Consider the following 19125-nt stretch of genomic DNA (forward strand, 5'->3'; position numbering starts at 1 on the left):
AACTTATGCAGGCCTTAGCTAAAGCTCCCTTATAATTTAAGCAGGGAACAGGAAAAACTATCAAGGCCACCAGTCTAGCTAAGCTAACTCCCTGTGGCTTTGGGGCTGATGGGGGAGATAAGTTTAAGGAAGCAGTTTTTATGGTTTGCAAGGACTTCTTACTGTGTACCTTAAATCAACAAAGGAAAAAGTACATTTTCCCCCCATAATTTGGTTGCTGCTTTAAAAAATTCAATTGCCAAACAACCAACTTAACTAAATGGCATCATATTCTAAGTATTGACTCACGTCCTTCTTCTCCCGTAAAGATGCATCAAACATTTCAATTTGTGCAAGGGCAGCTTGGAAATTTTTAGCTACTAAAATTTAGATTTTTTCTGAGGGAAGACATGACTCACTTCTAGCACATCTATTAGCAATTCACAGATGTTCTACACTATTCATCAGTTATCTCTCCACTGTGTCATCGCAGTGGGCAGATAACTCACTCACTCCATGGAGTCCACCTTTTAGACAGATATCTCTATCATTAGTCATAAGGATATAATATGAACTGCCACTCTGGGTCAGACCGATGGTCCACATAGCTGTCTTCTATTAGAGGGGGAGGATACAGAGTAGTGTGGACTAATGGTGCAATAGGGGACTCAAAGCAAGATTTTGTTTTAAAATCAATCCCACTGAATAATGCTTTCTGCCCGAAATCTGGGGTGTGATGAAAATCTATCCAGTCTAGAATCTCAGCTAGTCCTTATGAACAGATAAGTATTTCACATCACAGCAGAAATGGGATTGGTACCACCCAATATGATTTTACCACTCCACAATACAAAGACTATTTCAGTGCCCTCAATCAGAGAATATTACTCTTCTCTCATCAAATTAGCACACATATAGAAATGGTCAGATTCGGCCTTAAATGAAATGACACTTTAATCAAAAAGACACTTTAATCAAAAAACTATAAACTCTACTAAAGGACAAGATGATGATGATGGCAGTTGACATTTATTATGCTTTAAGGTTTTCACACTTAAGTTACATGATCTAATTTAGTCCTCAGAATTAGCTCTGTGACATTGGTCCTATAGGTATTTTCCCAATATACAGATGAAAAAACTGTAGTTCCTAGTCTGCTTCATGGTCAAGAATGGACTGTATCAATAGTCTAAGTGACTTTTCTATGGTCACATAGTTAAGTATTGAATCAGGATTCAAACTTATGCCTAGAGATCAAAGATTTAGAACTGGAAGGGCCCTTAGAGGTCATTCAGTACAAACACTCAGGAAATTGAAGTCCAAAGATAATAAATAGCTTGCCCCAGGTCACACAGGTAGTAGGTAAACCAGGATTCAAAAGTAGCCCCTCAGATTCTAAATCCATTGTTCTTTTCACTATATCACACTGCCTTTCTGACTTCAAATCCAACATTCTTTCCCACACAAAATACTGTTGATAAAAAGATGATACTCAAAACCTATTTTGAAAAAAAAAAAAACTCAGACAATTTTCAGATATTCAATATTTCAGACAATATTTTAGTGTCTCCTGATAGATACGTATATTGAATGGTGATTTTAAGTAAAATTTTATACTGCTAATGTCTCTGGTTAACATACTTTTTGTGCACACACACACACACACACGACAACAGCAGCATCATCTAAGAATTTCAGGTTCAGAGGCTGAGGTGGGTACAAATTTCTCCAGTGGGGTGTTTATTTAGTTTATTCATTCATTCATTCAACCATATTTACTGGAAGTTTTACTATTCAAACAACACTATGCTAGATATAGATAATCAGAAGCTCACTTGATTTTTGGTCATACTGTAAAGATTTTTAAAATAGAGACAGAGGTGAAATCTTTTTGGTCAACTATCACTACTTAATTTTACAAAATTATTTTAAATTACATTTTCCATCTAAGTTCTCAGTCAGCTGATATTATTTCATGTTTTATGAAGCTGCATTTTTCTCCTTACATTCATCTTTTATTAATTTTCTTCTGAAATGGTATATTAGACAGGGTGGTATTTCACACTCAAGAACTGACTGCACCAATAAGCTATTCCAAGTCTTCTAACAAAAGGCTCTGCCCAATCTCCCTTCAACACTGCACAAATCTCCTTCCAGCCTCTATCCCAAACTTGGCAAGGCTATAGGATTCTTTTCTTAAAGTCACCAGCAAGAGGAAAGCACTTTAAACCAATGCCACCTAATTAGAGGGATTTTTAAGCACATGCTTCTGGATTAAGTAAAATTCAATTTTTAGTTTCAGAAAACCAGAAAATGCAGATCAACTGGAAATAATTTAGAAATAACTTAGAAAGAGGGGGGGAAAAGTCCAGTTTAGATTTAAAGGTCCCCTAGAATCTTTAAACTACCCATCTTTTTGTACATGGCTTCATTTAGAGTGATCTGAAAAACACTGCTAAACAAGTTGATTTAAACCCTTAAGGGAATAATTACAACCAGTTACACCAAAACACTGTGCTTTCAAATCCACAGATTTATAGTTTATAATAAAAGACATAAAATGTCCTTCTGACCAGTCAGTTCAAGTCTAATAGAAAACAAAGCTCTAGTGGTTTAATGTCCATATCCCCCTGGAGACATGCAAATATTCTGGTGAATTCAATTTCTAAATAGCCTGCATGACTTTGAGTGGCTGAATTTAAAACTACAGGGGGAATATTTTATTCTTAAGTTAAACACCTGCAATTACAGGTGTGTAAATTTGGCATTTGTTTTAAAAGTGACTAGCCACCACCCCCTCAAAAATATGATTTCTGTATATAATCTTTAATTACCAAAATGTTGGTATTGGTATAGAATGAATCTGGCACCAATAAATCTGATTTTTATACTTATTAGTGAAGATAAAGACTTTGAATCTACTATCTGAACAACATAAGTGCAAATTGAACTGGTATATATATTGCCACTTTATTGGTTAGAGTTTGGAGAAACACACATATACACACAAACATATGTGTGTACATAAATACACATACATACCTATATTTAATTTTCTTGTCAACACAAAAATGCTAAAGGTAATATAGTAGTCTATCAACAAAAGCACTAAAGGATTATTAGTCAGGTGATAGAGAGGGAAGAGTGACAGATTAATTAATAAGCATTTATTAAATTTGATGCTTGGCTCTAGAGATACAAAGACAAAAATAGAACATCCCCGATCATCAAGAAGCTTGCTTGAGTTCTTGTTTGTGTGTGTGTGTATGTATGCACATGCACTTGACAATTAGGATACATAAAGATGTATACAAGATGTGTGAATAATAAATGCAAGGTAAGACTTAGTAACTTAGAAGTAAAACAAAAATATTGCCTCTCTGAAATATGCTTTCTATATAACTAAAAAATAATTTCCCAACTTTGTATCTGTACTCACATGCTGCTATAATTGGTTTAATTTTTTAATGCCTTTTAGAATAAGTCTTCACTAATGGATATCAAATCCCAAGAAGATCATGAACACTGGATGGAACCCCTCACATGCTGAACTCACTAACACGGCAGAGATCTGGGGTATACTCATTTTTTTAAAAAAATAAGAATCCAGGGCCTCCCATTAATGAAGGTCGGAGGAAAGCCCACACCTGTAGCTAACTCTAGACAAAGCTAAGAAGTAGAAAAAGACCTGGGAGCACCGTTATAATTCCTCTTCAGTACTGACTCTCTCCTCTCCTCAATCCTCCAGATCTCTTTCCTCTTGAAAGGAAAGCAATCTGAAAAATTCATTCATACATATCCTTTGAAATGTAGTACTGCCAGACATCAGAACCATTACAGAACCAGGTCACTTCATATCTATCCAAAAAAATATTCTTTAGAAACAAGGCAAAGAAAAAAGGAGAGGGGAGCAGAATCTTTCATAAAAAAAAAGTTAATGGATAAGACAATATCAATTTACTTTACCAGAGTATCCAACCAAAGTAGCCAGTAACAAAGATAAAACAAGCAACCACAGTAATCCAAGCATATGACCAGCAGCATTACTTTAACGTAAATTCCCAGCGCTAGTAGCATCCGAAGAAAGACACTAGAGAAGGGGAAGGGTGAGGAGTCTCCGTGCTCTTCCCTTTCACTGTCTGGAATTTGTCTGTCATGACTATGATTGACTGCTGGCCAAAAGCATTTCTGAGCTACAGAGTGAAGTCCATCTGCCCTGAACCTGAAAGCTAGCACACAGGAACATTGATCAATTCCACCACAACCACCACCCCCAAACTGCACCCTTCTTTTGAAGAATATCCTCCCATTTTCTTCTCTTGAAAGCTTCCCCCTTTACCTTTCCTTTCCAGAGCCTTTCCTTTCGCTCTACACAAAACCACTGGTATTAGGAAATGTTCAGTAGTCTAATAGCAAGCCAGAAAGAGACATTGTCACTAAAAACTAATTATTTCTTCTTGTCTTTTGCATGTCTCCTTGGTCTAACAACCTGATAATTTCTCCTGACACTTTTTTTCTCATCTTTACTCTGTTGTTATTGATTCCTTTCAATCGTGTCTAACTCTTCATGATCTCATTTGGGGTTTTCTTGGCAAAGATACTGGAATGGTTTTGCCATTTCCTTCTCCAGCTCATTTTCCAGATGAGGAAACTGAGGCAAATAGGGTTAAGTAACTTGCCTAGGATCATCAGCCAGTAAGTGTCTGAGGTCATATTTGAATTTCGGTTTTCCTGATGCCTACCCCAGCTCTCTACTGCACCACCTAGCTGCTCCCCATCTTTAGGCTACATTTTCTCTTTTGCTTTTTCATAGAAGATACTGGCCCCCTTTATAATATATGTGTGTGTGTGTGTATGTGTGTACACACACACACACACACATATATATATATATACTCACAGTACACACATATATGTATGCATGTATCCACCTTTGCATTATATTGCTCTTATCTGATGGCCTATCTTTGATTTTTTCTTTCCCCATCCCGATCTCCTTAAGAACACCCATCCTCCCATTGCACCATATTTATTTGGCTCCTTATAATCTACCTCCATCCTTCTTTCTATCCTCTCCCATCCATATAAAGGTTCAGTTACCAATCCCCACTTGCTTTTGGCCATATTCAATACCTCCCCTCTCAGTTTCCTTCTATGAACTCCTTTTTTCTTCCTGGAGTCACCCTCCTTTCTCCAATCTCTTTTTCTCCTTCCTCCATTACAATTTCTCTTTCTATTCTTTAGCTACTTCTTCCCCTTCACACTCTCCACTTCCCAATAGACCAAGCTTGGAAAAGAAACCTCTGTCAGGATTCCATTTGGGTTTGCACTGTTCTGTAGCACCTGTGCTCTTCTCGGTGTGAGATATGAGAAAAAAAGCAGCCGAGGTGCTAAGAGGCAGACAAACACCAAAGAGCTCTCAGACCTCACTCAAGCAAAGGAAATCCTACTGAGAAAGTGTTCAATATCTGCGATAGGAATATGAGAGCTCTCTACGGCATTTTGTTTTGTTTTGTTAGACGTAGGCAAAGTGCATTGGGAAAGTATGTAGTTTATGTCCCAATTCTCTAAGGCTTTGAAGCAGCTATGACTATTGCTTATCAAAATCTCCCTTTTAATCACGTATAGGATCTATGTGGCTGAAGAGGGAATGTTTAAAGTTATGCATTTTAATGCTGATTCCTCCACAAACCTGCTATAATTTTCTTGGGTAAATCTTCTAGCATTTCTTTTTTTTTTCCCTTGAACCAGAAAAGTACTCTATCCAAGTGTTATGTGGAAAAAGAAAAATAACAACTTTGCATACAACTGTCTCATTGTCAAAGTGCTTTTACATGTATTATCTGGCAGACAGAGCATGCTAAATGGTGATAACATTTGTGACAGATGTTAGAAAAAGGAAAACAGGACCTGTGATCACGTATATGCCATTAACATAACAGGAAGCATTTACAGCTTTGATCTCTACCTCCTACAAGCCTTTCAGTGAATGGATATACTGTATGTGCCCTAAGTCTAGGCCTTGGTCACATTAGGGAAAATAAAATCTCTAAAGCAATAGCAATGTGAATTGTGATAAAAGAAAAAACTACCTTGACTTGAATGCCAAATTTCAATATATGGAGTAAGCAGTATATAAAACCACTGAAAAGTGGTCAGGCTAATCTTCCCCTTTTAAGCTTTTTCTACCAAGTGGTTGGGAATACCACACCAGTCTGGAAAGACATGGAGCCAATGGATTTTTGATCGTCAAAAACCAAAAACAAATGGCCACCATGAACCTTGTGCTAGAGAAAAATTTAAAAAAATTCAGAAAGTCAAATTGGTAAGAAACACAAACATTCTAGAAAGATCCTTAAAAATAAATAATAAGATGTCATCAGCTTTTAGAGCCCAGAATTAAGTAGGACTTTGCATATTAGAGCCATCCTTCTCAGCAGGGGTAGTGTTACATGAGAATGGAGCCAGGGGCAGCTCATGGCTTCAGGGCCTTGGGTTTCAGGTGTTGTTATTTTCACAGGGCCCCTGCCAGTATGGTGCCTGGTATAACAACTAACCCCATATGTTTAAAGGCTACTCTGTCTATGGCAAATGGCCCTGAGATGGGAAGGGGGAGGGAGAAGTGGGAAATGAATTCAGCAATAATAAATGCTCCTAATTCAAGAAGCTACCTAAGATTTCTAAGACTAGAAGCAATCTGGGGAACAATATGAGAAACTGAGTTTAAATTCCTACTCTTTCTATGCATGAGTTCTTTACTTAAAAGAGAGTATCATATGATTATAGCAGTGCAGTTTATATCTACAATTGGTGTGAAAGAGGATAAAACTTCTTTTTTAAAGTTTCTACAGTCTGAAGTTCCCCAAAGCTGAATTGTGCTACCCCATATAGAAAATGAAAGGAAGGGACTCTGTTAATAGCAGAGAGAAAGCATTGGACTGGGGGTAACCGGCACATCATTTCCAGACCTCAGTTTCTTTCTCTTTAGGAGATCAGTTAGTTAATTAAATCAGATCTCTGAAGTCCTTCATAGCTCAAACTAAAAAACAAACTGGCTGACTTCATTGCACACTATGGTTCTATCATCCTAATCTCTCTTATAGTATTACCATACCACTTTGAAAGATTATGAAAGTTGCATGAGAAAGAATCATTAAACCATATATTTTAAAACATTAATAGTGATGAGTGACATCTTGTAGTTATACAGAGCTTTTAACTTTTTTTTAAAAAAGCAATTGGGATTAAGTAACTTGCTCAAGGTTACACGGTCAGTTATTTCTGGGTGTGGTACTAAAAGTATCTGAGCCCAGATTCAATCCCAGGTCATCCCGACTCTGGGGCCGGTGCTCTTACTCACTGCACTACCTGGCTGCCCCAAAACAGCTAAGGTAATCTTTTTTTTTTTTTTTTGCTTTTTGGAGGGCAATTGGGGTTAAGTAACTTGCCCAAGGTTACATGGCTAGTTTTTTTGTGTGGCTGTTAAGTGTCTGAGGCTGGAACCGAACTCAGGTCCTCCTGACTGCGGGGCCAGTGATTTACTCACTGTGCCACCTAGTCGCCTGCTTTTAACTTTTCAAAGCATTTTCATATACATTATGACTATAAGAGAATTTATTCTCTTTACCTCAAAACCGAGTTCTCTTCTAGATTTCCCATTTCCATCCTTTTAATCACCTAGGTTTGCATCCTCTTCCTCCTTTCCTCCTCATTCTCTCTTACCCTACATATCCAATCAGCTAATAAGTCTTTTCTATATTCCACCTCTACTACATCTCCCAAACCCTTATCTCTACTCACAAGGCCACTCTCCTAGTTTAGGCCTGTATGCTTTCTAGCCAAATGCTACTCCACTAATCCCTTCCCATTCCAATCCAACTTCACATAGTTGCCAAGATGATATTCCTAAAGTACTGGTGTGGTCATGTCACTCCTCTTCAGAAACTCCAGTGGCTCCCTATTGTTCCCTCTAAGATCAAATATGAACTCTCCTTCCCAATCTGGCTCCAACCTACCTTTCCAGATTTATTGAACACTATCTCCTCCCCAGACCCCTCCAAGCAAGCTGTAGTGTTGCCAAATTGCTGTCTTGCTGTTCCTCATGTGAGACATTCTGTCTCCTATCTCCATGCCTTTATATGGGTTGTCCCCTTTGCCTTCAATGCACTGTTTCTTCACCTTTACCCCTTAGAATGTTTAGCTTTCCAAGGTCAGTTCAAAACACCACATCTCGGTTAAGGATTTTCTTGATCCCACCAACTACTTGTACTTCTCTCTAAAATTATCTTGTATTTATTTTTGTATATATGATTAGTATCTACTTATATTGGGTACATGTGGTTTCCTTCAACAGAAGGCAAGACTTTCATTTTTGTCTGTTTCCCCATCATAAGGGTCTACCACATAGTAGATATTTTATAAATGTTTATTGATTAATTGATTACTTTTGCCTCCTCTATCACCCCACCAATAAATTTGTGGTGGTTCTATTGACAGAGAACACAGCAGCATTTTTAGTTGTCTTGTACTGGCAGAAAATTATTTAATCCTGGTAACAGCTTGGAAAATCTACTTGTCTAAAAGAATCTTCTCTGTTGAATATGAGTGAATTCCATATATAAAAAGAAAAATTCAGCTTGAACGTGGCATTCCCACATGATGTTAAAAGTCTGTTTTAAGGCATAGAAATAAATAAATAATTTCTTTTTTTTTCTCAGCTACTTTAGCTTTGGGGTTCCTGCTTTGGACCCGTCAAAGCAATAATCAATACAATGTAGAATCAAAAGGCAAAATCTGAAAGCCTTAGTCTGAAGCAGATTCAGATTATTGAGCAACAACTTGGCATTGCTCAGCATTTCTGGTTATACTTTAACTCATGACTGTCTTTCATTGTTTCACTCTTAACATACTGCCAGGTATCCCAGATTTACATTAGCCTTTTCAGGACTCACACACCTACTCTCCCACCTGACACTTCTATCTCCCTACCAAAAAATGTAACTTATTTTTGTAACTGGGATGTACTGGACTTTCAAATGTTTATTCCATGTGGTAAGTCAGTTTCGGAGGCTGTATGATGCTTGACTACTTTTCTATTCATGCTGAGAATATTCTAACAGCGGAGAGCATCCCAGGTTTCTGAAGGGGTCAAGACTATTTGCAGTTTTGCGAGAAGGATATCTATGTGCCCGCCTTTTAGAGTGAGGCTGCAATCAAACAGAAGACATGAGAGCACTCTGAAAAGTACAAAGTTCTATATAAATCTAAGATTACAAATAATCATGTTATTGTTATGGGAGGATGTCGGCTACGAAATAAGCAGTTTAAGGGAACATGCTGTTATCAGAAGCACTTTTTGTTTACAACTGAAAATAGGAAGCCACAATATTTAAAGACGCTGATGTAAAAGGACTTCCCAGGAACAACAGCAAAGTCTGACTCCCCACCTTTCCCCCAATGACAAAGAAAGAAACATATCATTAGAAGGCAAACTGCTTAGATTCAAGAACCCAGATTATAATCAAACCTTTTAGTTGCATAAAGAATTCTAAAGTCTCCTTTGTCATACTCTGAATAGCAAGGCCCTAGCAATAATTTCACATTCCCTTCTAAGACAACCTGTACCAATGGAATAAGATGACTAATTTGGATCTCCCTTCAATCATGTGCCATAAAAAAATGAATTCATTAGCCAAGAACACTCTAAACCATGGCCAGCCTAAAATAGTAGTTGAAAGTTATGTAAACTATCCTAGCAACCTTAGAATTTTAAAAGTACCCCCCTGGGAAATATGTGTACGAATACATGTGGGCTATGAAGATGAAAAATAAGACAAGCCTAGTGTTGCTCAGAGAAATGACATCTTTTCCAGGTTACTGGAAAAGTAACTATTCGTCTCTGTAGGATGCTTTAAACAATGCTATAAGCCAAAGGAGAAGACTGACGAATCAAATGAGCATCAAACATGTTGCAGCTGAATGGACTAAGCGAATGCTGAGCACAAATAATGGCCCCATGAAAAAGCTGAGCTGTGACAGTCCAGCAGAAACATTCCTGGATAATAACAGACTGTGGGCAGTGGAAAGATTTGTTCTTTGGATTTCATGCAAATTCAAAATTAAACAGCCCCTAGTTTTCTCCTTTCTCGTTTTCAACACACTTTGTTGTCTTCTTTTCCCTAGACTGTCAATCCAGGCTTATCAGGGAAGTGTCTTTGTGCATGGGCAGAGAACTAGACAAAGGCAGGCCTTTTGTGAGCCCACAAACTTTGTGCCTTTAGGTGAGGAGGAAGAAGATGGAAAGTGCCTAGAAAAGCAAGATGGAGAAGGCAAACCTTGACAGTCAAGAGAGGTGATAATAGGATAAAAGTCCCAGAATTGAAGTAGCAGCTTCAATTAGCTGAGACTTCCTATAAATAAATTATAATGTAATAGAAGGAAATCATCGCCTTTCACAGCCTTTGTTTTCATTGGATATAAAAAGTCATTCTTTAAAGGAATTTTAAAAATCTATTAAATTCACACTGAAGGTTATAAGGAAATCTACTACTAAGGAAATCCAGAAATTCTGCCAACTTGCCACCTTATCCCTAGATATAAAGCTTTTTTTTTTTTTTTGGTTAATGTGCAAAGAACAGCTGAAAAGTTTAAATGTAGAATTTCAGCCTGAACTGGGAATTAATTGTCTTTGGTGGATTTTTACTTAAAACCTGAGAGTCATATTTAAATAGAATTTTTTTAAATACCTTGAATAGTAAGAAGTAAAAATGCCCACACAGAGTGAAGGGTAGTACTTTGAAAACACTACACTACCATTGGTCAAGAACATCTTCCTTCAGAGAATACAATTTGTTAAAATTGATGGGGAAGGCATGCATGTGAGGACTGACCCTGAAAACATCTTTAAGGGGCGAAGTATGTTTTGTTTTCAGTTTTGCTAAACTTAACCTAACACAGGAGATCTAACACTTATTTTTGACTTACAAGTCAAAATTATATCCAGAAAGAATACATTTATTGACGTAGGCTCCTCAGTTTTTCTGAGATTCTAAATAAATTAGAAAAAGAGCTTTTGGAAACATTGCTATTTCTCTCAAGGATGCAGGCAATTAATTAAGCATGAATTAAATGAAGAAATAATCCAGTCTGATAAGTTTATAAGAACCATGTTAAATTCAGATGTGAGTTTCCAAAGCTCCCTGCAGGGAGGTCCTAGTGGTCAAAAGAGGGAAGTCCTCTTTGTGTTTTCCACTCTCTCACCTCTCTATCATGATGCCCCTTTCTGGCCTCTTTCTCCATTCCCTCCTACCCAGTATGTATCTCTGATCTTTTCAGCTGTCACTTAATTCCCAGGGAAGTCATCTTCTTATATAAGTTTCCCTTGGATATATGCATCTTGGTAGGAGACTATTGAAGAGGCATCCAATCTTAGGAGTAGAGTTGATGCTGGTAAGGAAAAGATGGGAGAGAGGAGACCTTCCTGACACTCCTCAGTTGCACCACTGATCAGCACAGGGTAGGCAAAAGAGTAATATTTTTTGCGTATACCCAGAAACCTATTTAGAAAGCCCAACTACATGTGATAACAACCTACCAGTCACAAAGCCCACTTGAACATAAACAGGAAGGCTTTCCCCTCAATGAGGCTTCTGCTTTCCTTTAAAAGCATTGTGACTATCTTTACTTGTGTTGCACATCACTTCCAGACAGAAAAGTTTATCTCTCCTGTGAAAGCCACTTACCTTAGGAACTAACACAATCCTAATGGTTGCTCAACCAAAACCACAATGAAAAGGGAGTATTCACATATTGCTAATGACTTTGAGATAAAGAATGTATGACTAAATTCAAAGGATGACCTGTAGTCATCCAGATGACCTGCATTTGGTGTTTGTGACATATTGACATCACCGTGGTTTAAATTTTTGCATGATAAACAGAGCATGGACAACATAGCAGAAATGCAAAACTGATTTGGTTTTTTACCACTGAAGTTCTGCTTCTACCTTTAAAGAGACACATTCTGGATAGCTCTATTTGAAAACAAATGCAATTTTTGTCCACATTCGTGTATAGCTCTATTGATTTGTACACAAACTCTCCACCAGTCTAGTGGAGGCTTACAGGAAGGTTCCTGAAATGCAGCTACCTTTGGAGTTAAACACTGGGAGTAAAAAGAAAGATTCATATTCATGCTGTACAACTTAGGTTAGGAGTGGAGAAAAGCAACACCCTAGAAGCAATGACCAGGGTTCTGAAATTACTCAGAATTTAATAATCTGAGCTAGAATTTACTTTGGCAAAATCACAACCAGATCTTTAACCACATTTACCCCAAGGACAACACCCAATACATTGCATCCCTATGTTCTTCACCATGCTAACTGAGGAAGTGTTTCATCACTGACTCAGAGCTAAGGACATGATTTGGACTGAATCACCAACACTGCTTCCTGTAGCATTAAAACTTTCCCTTTGGATCTGCTAAGCAACTGGTAAACAGTCCCGACCCTCCCTTATCTAACTTAAGCCAGAAAGATGCTTGACCAGTGCCCCTAAATGGAAGGGAAGTCTCAAGGTTCCGCTGGGGATAAGACAAGTATGAATGGTGGGAACAGTTGAGAAACCTGGCCAGTCAATATTGTCTTAGATGAAGAATTCTTTAAGTGAAGATAGTTTTTCTGTTTGAATGAGGCCCCAAATTCCTGGTAACTCACTGGGGAAGGAAAACAAAGTACCCTGGTCAACAACATTTGGTACCTCCTTTTTGTCTCCTCTTACTAGCTTCTTAACTCTGCAATATCATTTTTATTTGATCATTCTCCTGAAACTGCTCTATCCAAAGTCTCTAATGATCTCTTCACTGCCAGATCTAATGGCCTTTTCTCAATCCTCATCTTTCTTGACTTGTTTTTAGCTTTGGACCCTATGGATCACCTTCCACTCCTGAATACTCACTCCTTTCTTGGTTTTAGTGACACTCTTTCCTCCTGCTTCTCATACTCTCTGTATGATCAGTCCCTCTCAGTGTCCTTTATTGGATCTTCACTCACTAACCATGGGTGTGTGTCACCCAAAGTTTCTATCCTGGATCTTCTCTTTTCCCCTCTATAGTCACATTTAAATATCATCAGCCCCCAGGGAGTTCAACTATCCTCTCCATGCAAATGATTCCCAAATCTATACACACAGCCCTATTCTTTCTCCTGGGCTCCTGACCCATATTCCTAATTGCCTTTGGATGTCCCATAGACATTTCAAACTTTTCATGTCATTATCATTTCCCCCAAATGATAATGATAATCCTCTCTTCCCAATTTTCCTATTACTCTCAAAGGTACCACTAGCCTCCCAGTCACCAAGGCTCCCAATTTGGGTGTCATCATCTCCTCATTCACCCTATATATCCAATCTCTTGTCAGATCCTTCTACCTTTACAAGCTCTCCCATATACATCCTCTTCTTTCCATTCACAGAGCTACCATTCTAGGATACATCTTCAGAACCTCTCATTTGCACTGCTGCATATTGCCTCCTGATTGGTCTCCCTGCTTCATACTCTCCCCACTCCAATTTTTCCTCTGTTCACTTTCCAAAATGATTTTCCTGAAGCACAGGTCTGCTCTTCTTACTCAATAAACTCTAGTGACTCCCTATTAGGAATACAAATATGATACCGTCCCATCATTCAAAGTCCTTCACAAGGTGGCCAACATCCCATGGCTCCAGTCTTCTTAAACTTCAATCCCTTTCCCATACTCTATGATCCAATTATTTTGCTATGTCTCACATATGACACATCGTCTCTCAGTTGTACATAGGTTGTAGATTTCTTACAGTTCTCCTTATGACATCTAATAATAACAGTAGTTCAAATATACAGGTAATACTGTAGGGAGTATAATGTGCTTTCCTATTTACTGTATTTCTCTGATGAGAAAGATATGGCTTGGAGATATTAAATGACAAGTTGAGGATTATGCAACTAGCAAGGAGTATCAGGATTGGGATTTTAACTCCAGGTCCTGAATTTTTCTAGTATATGATGCTGCTTCTCTATTATATGTGATAATTATTATTACTAAATCACTAATGCAAAACCCAAACTTTCCATGATCACCTTTTGGCCTAAATTGGCTTTGTTTTTCTCCTACCCTGTCATAAAACTATACTTATAGGACTTCAAGTTGGAGGGATGAGGAATCCATGTTCATTGGCCAAGGAACTCTCAGTCTAATCTAGTCAATGTGTTTTTCATGTTAAGTAAGGTGAAAAAGAACCAAAAGAGATCAAGTTGGATTTTTTTTTCTATTTGCATTCTGAAATGGTAACCTCTTCCTTCTTCCCATCCTTCTACCACACTTATTCATTCTCCAAATTTACTAGTTCTATTCTCAGTAAAACTGGTACAGATGGGTAGAAATTATAGGAAGACATATTTATGCTCAAATATGAGGGAGAAATTCCCCCAAAATTACTACTGTTGCCTGATGATAGAATGAGCTTCCTTGATAGGTAGTGTTTCCCATAACTGGAAATGTTAAGCAGAGGCTTCCATGAATAATAGTCAGGAATACCAGAATTTTTGTTTTATGTAATGCTTAGCTGAGACAACCTCTCTTGTTCCTTGCAACTCTCAAATTCTATGCTTTTATATAAAAGATACAAAGAGGCTCAACTTAATGCGCTAGTAATCTTCCTCTGGGTCTTTCAATATTTCATCATAGAGACCATGAGCTGTCTAAATGGATGCCATAATATAAACAATATTCGTTTTGTCAACCACTTGATTTTTCCTGTTTAGGTTGTTAAACCAATGAATTTTGAGGCACTACAGGTCTCATGGAAGAGGCCCATCAGTGTTTTAGGACGCCATGGCAATAGCACAATGCCATTACAAACAGGAACATATGGAGAACTTCTCCATTTATGGGACATCCTTCTCTTATGAGGACTCTGTACAAGATGTCCCCATGAAAATAGAAAACTCCTTTGGTAGTAATTTGTCTCTGTTTTATGCCTCACTTGATACTGACACTCACAGTAACAGTATCTGCTTCATTACATCTTTTAAAACATACCCTAATGTCTAAATAGTCATTTCCTCTGCAACATAAGTTTTCCTTCTTTTTTTCTCTTCACTAAAAAAGAGAACAATGATTCATCTCTTTCCATGTCAAGAGTTCTTAACCTGGGGATTATAAACTTGGTTTTAAAAAATATTTTGATAACTATCTTTCAATATAAATAGTTTCCTTTATAATTCTACGTCTTCTATTTTACGCATGCAAAACTATTATCCTGAGAAGGGGTCCAAAGGCTTCACCAGGCTGCAAAAGGGGATAATGACACACAAAAAATTATGAAAATGGATAGCATTCTATCACACCCTTGAAGATTCCAGTTGTTTCCCCTTTATCTTCTCTTCTCTAGGCTAATCATCTGCAACATTTAGAATTTCCTCACTGAGTTTCCTAATCCTTAAATTATTTTCCATTTCCTTTGGACCCTATTAAAATTCTCCACATCTTACTTCATTTTCAGGGCCCCAAACTGGATACACCACTCTAATAAAGGCTTTTTTGCATGTGGAAAAAGTTGTAAAGTGAGTTTATAAACTGAATACAAAGGAATTTGCATGGAAAGCAGAGAGCTCGCTAGATGCGTGAATGCTATTAAAGTAAATTCAATGGCATAAAACTTATACCATCATTCACTATAAATATTTCTTACTTTCCTAAACGAAAATGTCAATGGCCTGCAGTGCCTGCCTTCAACATGCCCATAATACAAAGTGGGAAAGCATCTGCATGTAAAACCCAACTGTCATGAGAAAACCTTTGAATATGCCCTGAATCACAGATGGCATGATTTCATAACACCTATAGACTGGAAAAAATAGTACACTTAGTTCATTTGCCTTTCATTTCTTTTCCACAATTTGTTCTTTTCCTATTTGCCGATTGCCAAAGACTCAGTTATATTTAATTAAGGATGTGACTGACATAACTATCAATTAATTCTGTCCAACCCCACACAAGGCTGAACCTGGAATAGCAGAATCATTTTGTGGCCCAAACTCTCTTTCTAATACCATGAGAGGAGGACGTCTTTGGGATCTCAGTAAGAATGAAATTAATGAGAATAAAGTCCATATGAAGTAATATGTCTACAGGACAAAGAAGAGGAGATAAACATTAGAAGAATTAGGGGCGTTTCTTTTTTGTCCCTTAGCTTTCCCCAGTACTAAATTATCACTAGTCAAAATTTGGTCATTCCTCAAATTTGGTAAGGTATGGTGAGGTGCTCTACAGGGTTCAAGACCAGGGTTGAGGAGTATTTTTAAGTTCCTCATTCCCTTGTCTGCTGGAATCAAGGGCTTTGGTGGAGGCGATGCATTTAGTCTCCAGAGAGAAGAAAGATGCTGTTCACACAGCTCTTCTACTCACCAGTCCATGCAGCAGCAATGGTGTTGGCTTTGAAGGAAGCCAACTGTCCTGCTCTCCCAGCCAGAGGTAAAGAATTGCATTGGTGGCCACTAGAGGGAGGAGGATTAGGAATACAGTAAATTGTTGGGAAAAGGCACCCATGAAAAATGCACATGGGACAACCAACACATCACCAACCACCACCTAGCAGCTACCTCTCTGAGTGACCTCTATGGGGTTGGCATATACCATTAACCCAGAGACCCAGTCACCAGTTACTGCTGAATGTTTCCCAGTCTGTCCCTTTTTTCTTTGGGGGCTGGAGGGGAAGAGAGCCTAAATCAGATCATGAAAAGCACACATACACGCATACGTACACACACACACACCCATACACTATCATTGCCCACCCCCAACCCCCATTTACAGGAAGTCTCAACTATGCTTTAGGATTCTTGCTCATTTCCTTACTTAAACCTTCTGATGTCCTTTACCAAGAAAGCTCTCGTGAAAAGCAAACAGCCCAACTTCAAGATAGTCTTGGGAGAAGCATCAGCAGAGAGAGACACTCACTGTGCCAAGATGTATTTTTTTTTTTTACCAACAAATCTGTACAAATTACATGAAGTTGAAAACAAACGAAATATAATATAATGAAAGCAAATTTTCTTTTGCTCAAGGATAGCTTGAAGCAGACCTGCAAGAGATGTTTTAATTAGCTCCGTCCACAAACATAAAGCACAGCAAAGAATGGGTTGGGTCATCCATCCTGCCCTTCCACTGGGCTGTCTAGTGGGGATCTTACCTCCAGCGCAAGTAGCCGAACATTCTGACCAAGGCTGATGATTCCAAGCAAAGCCAACTTCATTGTCTCCACTGCCCGTGCGAGTGATAGGAACGTTGAATTTATATCTAATCCCCAAATTCTGTTCCTGAAGTAGAATCTGACATCAAAAACAACCTGATTAAGCTACATTTTAAATAGTAAAATACAGAGCAACTTAACAATGACATTTCAACCAGATCTCTCATGTTCTGTAGCTAGGGGATGGGAGGGAAGTCATAAAAACAGGCCTTATTAGATCTTTTAAATAGATCTAAAAGAAATTTGGGATAACTAAAACTTGGATATATCCTGATTTTTTTTTAACTTCCATTAATGAAGGTGATTTTTTTCACCTACTACCTGAATCTGGTCAGTTCTATTAGCTTTCCCATTTATAGGAAAGTAAATAGGAAAGATATTAATTATGCAACCACTAAAAATTCAAGGATTTACATGATATACTCTCATGGAACACTGGACTTGAAGTCTAGGAGACCTTGTCATTGTCATAAATTATATACCATTGGACAAGTCAAGTGGCTTTTATGTGCCTTAATTTTCCATCTGTAAAATGGGAGTGATAGTACCTGTCCCCTTCCCACCTTAGAGGAGGATAAATTAGAAAACAGTTACCATGATGATAAGATTTTCTGACGTGGGACCTAGGGCTTCCAGTGACTCTGGTTCATCAGTTGGCCTCTTGTAATGGAAAGCTGTTCCAGCAACATCAAACTTCCTCGGCCAGTCAATAGTCCAGGCACCATTAATATAGTAGTCATCTCCTTCAGATTTTAAAGCTTAAAAAGAACAAAGTAACAAATTTGAAGTACCATTTAATCCTGTGGCCCTGCTATTAGACTACATATAACTACCAGTTCAGGCAATAGCATATAGAATAAGCAAGAGTGTCACCAAATTGGTCCCATTGCCCTTCAGAATTGGGGTTTTGAGATATCTGCATACACAATTTTAAAATGAAACTTCTCCCTTTTCTGAAGAATATGTCCCAAGAAAATATTCTTTTTATCATTAAGGTATTTTCACTAGTTTGTCTCACAAGTTTTAAATATTCTGCCCATGTGCTCAACTATCCAAAGAAAATGGAAAGGTAGCTAGATGGTCCTGCGGCATTTGATTTCCCAAAACCCTACTCATTTTCCTTCTAATTACAAAATATTTTCACCTCCCTCAACAACCTGATTAAATAGGGATAATAAAGATTGAGAAGAGAAACCTCCAAGTGGACATGACAGCTGGCTGCATATATTCAAAGAGTTTTCAAGTGTAGGAGACACAAGGCCTTGACATGGAGGAAAATTACATGGATACAGATGTTAGTTTCCTAATAATTAGAAAAATGGAAGAGGTTGTCTCAATAGGAAATAAATTCCCCATCACTTGTCACCTGTGAGCCAAGGATGCCTACTCATTTGCTACAGATGTTTTAGAAGGGATACAGGTTTCTAGTGGGGTTAGATAATCCATGAAGTTCCTTCTAATGTTAATGTGAGGGTTCCATGAATACCCATGTCCTTCTCTTTCTACCACTTTCCATCTTTCCTCTGATACACTGTGAAAAATAGTCTAATTTCTTAAAGCAATTTGACCTTTTTGTACAGGGATATCAAGGTTCATTTAAAGATAATTGATTTTGCTGTGTTTTAGCTTTGTTTTTATTTGGTTTATTCATAAATTGTTTGCCTATCCATAAATCTGATAGATAATGAGTTCCATGTTCTTCAAATTTTCTTGTAATATTTCTCTTTATATGTAGGTCAGGTATCCATTTTAACTTTATCTTGGTAAATGGTGTAAGATATTGGTCTATGTCCAATTTCTGCCAGACTGCTTTCCAGTTTTCCCAACAATTTTCATCAAATAATGAATTCTTAT

General features: G+C 37.8%; 1 protein-coding gene across 1 annotated transcript in view; it reads right to left on the minus strand.

The window, feature by feature from the left end:
• ADAMTS6 (ADAM metallopeptidase with thrombospondin type 1 motif 6) overlaps window positions 1–19125 on the minus strand; it is a 331893-nt gene that overhangs the window by 52227 nt on the left and 260541 nt on the right. The window contains exons 18-19 of the mRNA XM_069096412.1: window positions 17866–18029; window positions 17212–17350 (exon numbers count right to left, since the gene is read on the minus strand). Coding sequence (XP_068952513.1) covers window positions 17212–17350; window positions 17866–18029 — 303 coding nt within the window. The remainder of the gene's footprint in view (window positions 1–17211; window positions 17351–17865; window positions 18030–19125) is intronic.

The sequence above is a fragment of the Petaurus breviceps genome, unplaced genomic scaffold, assembly GCF_028583685.1.
Source record: "Petaurus breviceps papuanus isolate PSGF00001 unplaced genomic scaffold, PetGlider_PUasm1.0 229, whole genome shotgun sequence".
Classification (NCBI taxonomy): Eukaryota; Metazoa; Chordata; class Mammalia; order Diprotodontia; family Petauridae; genus Petaurus; species Petaurus breviceps.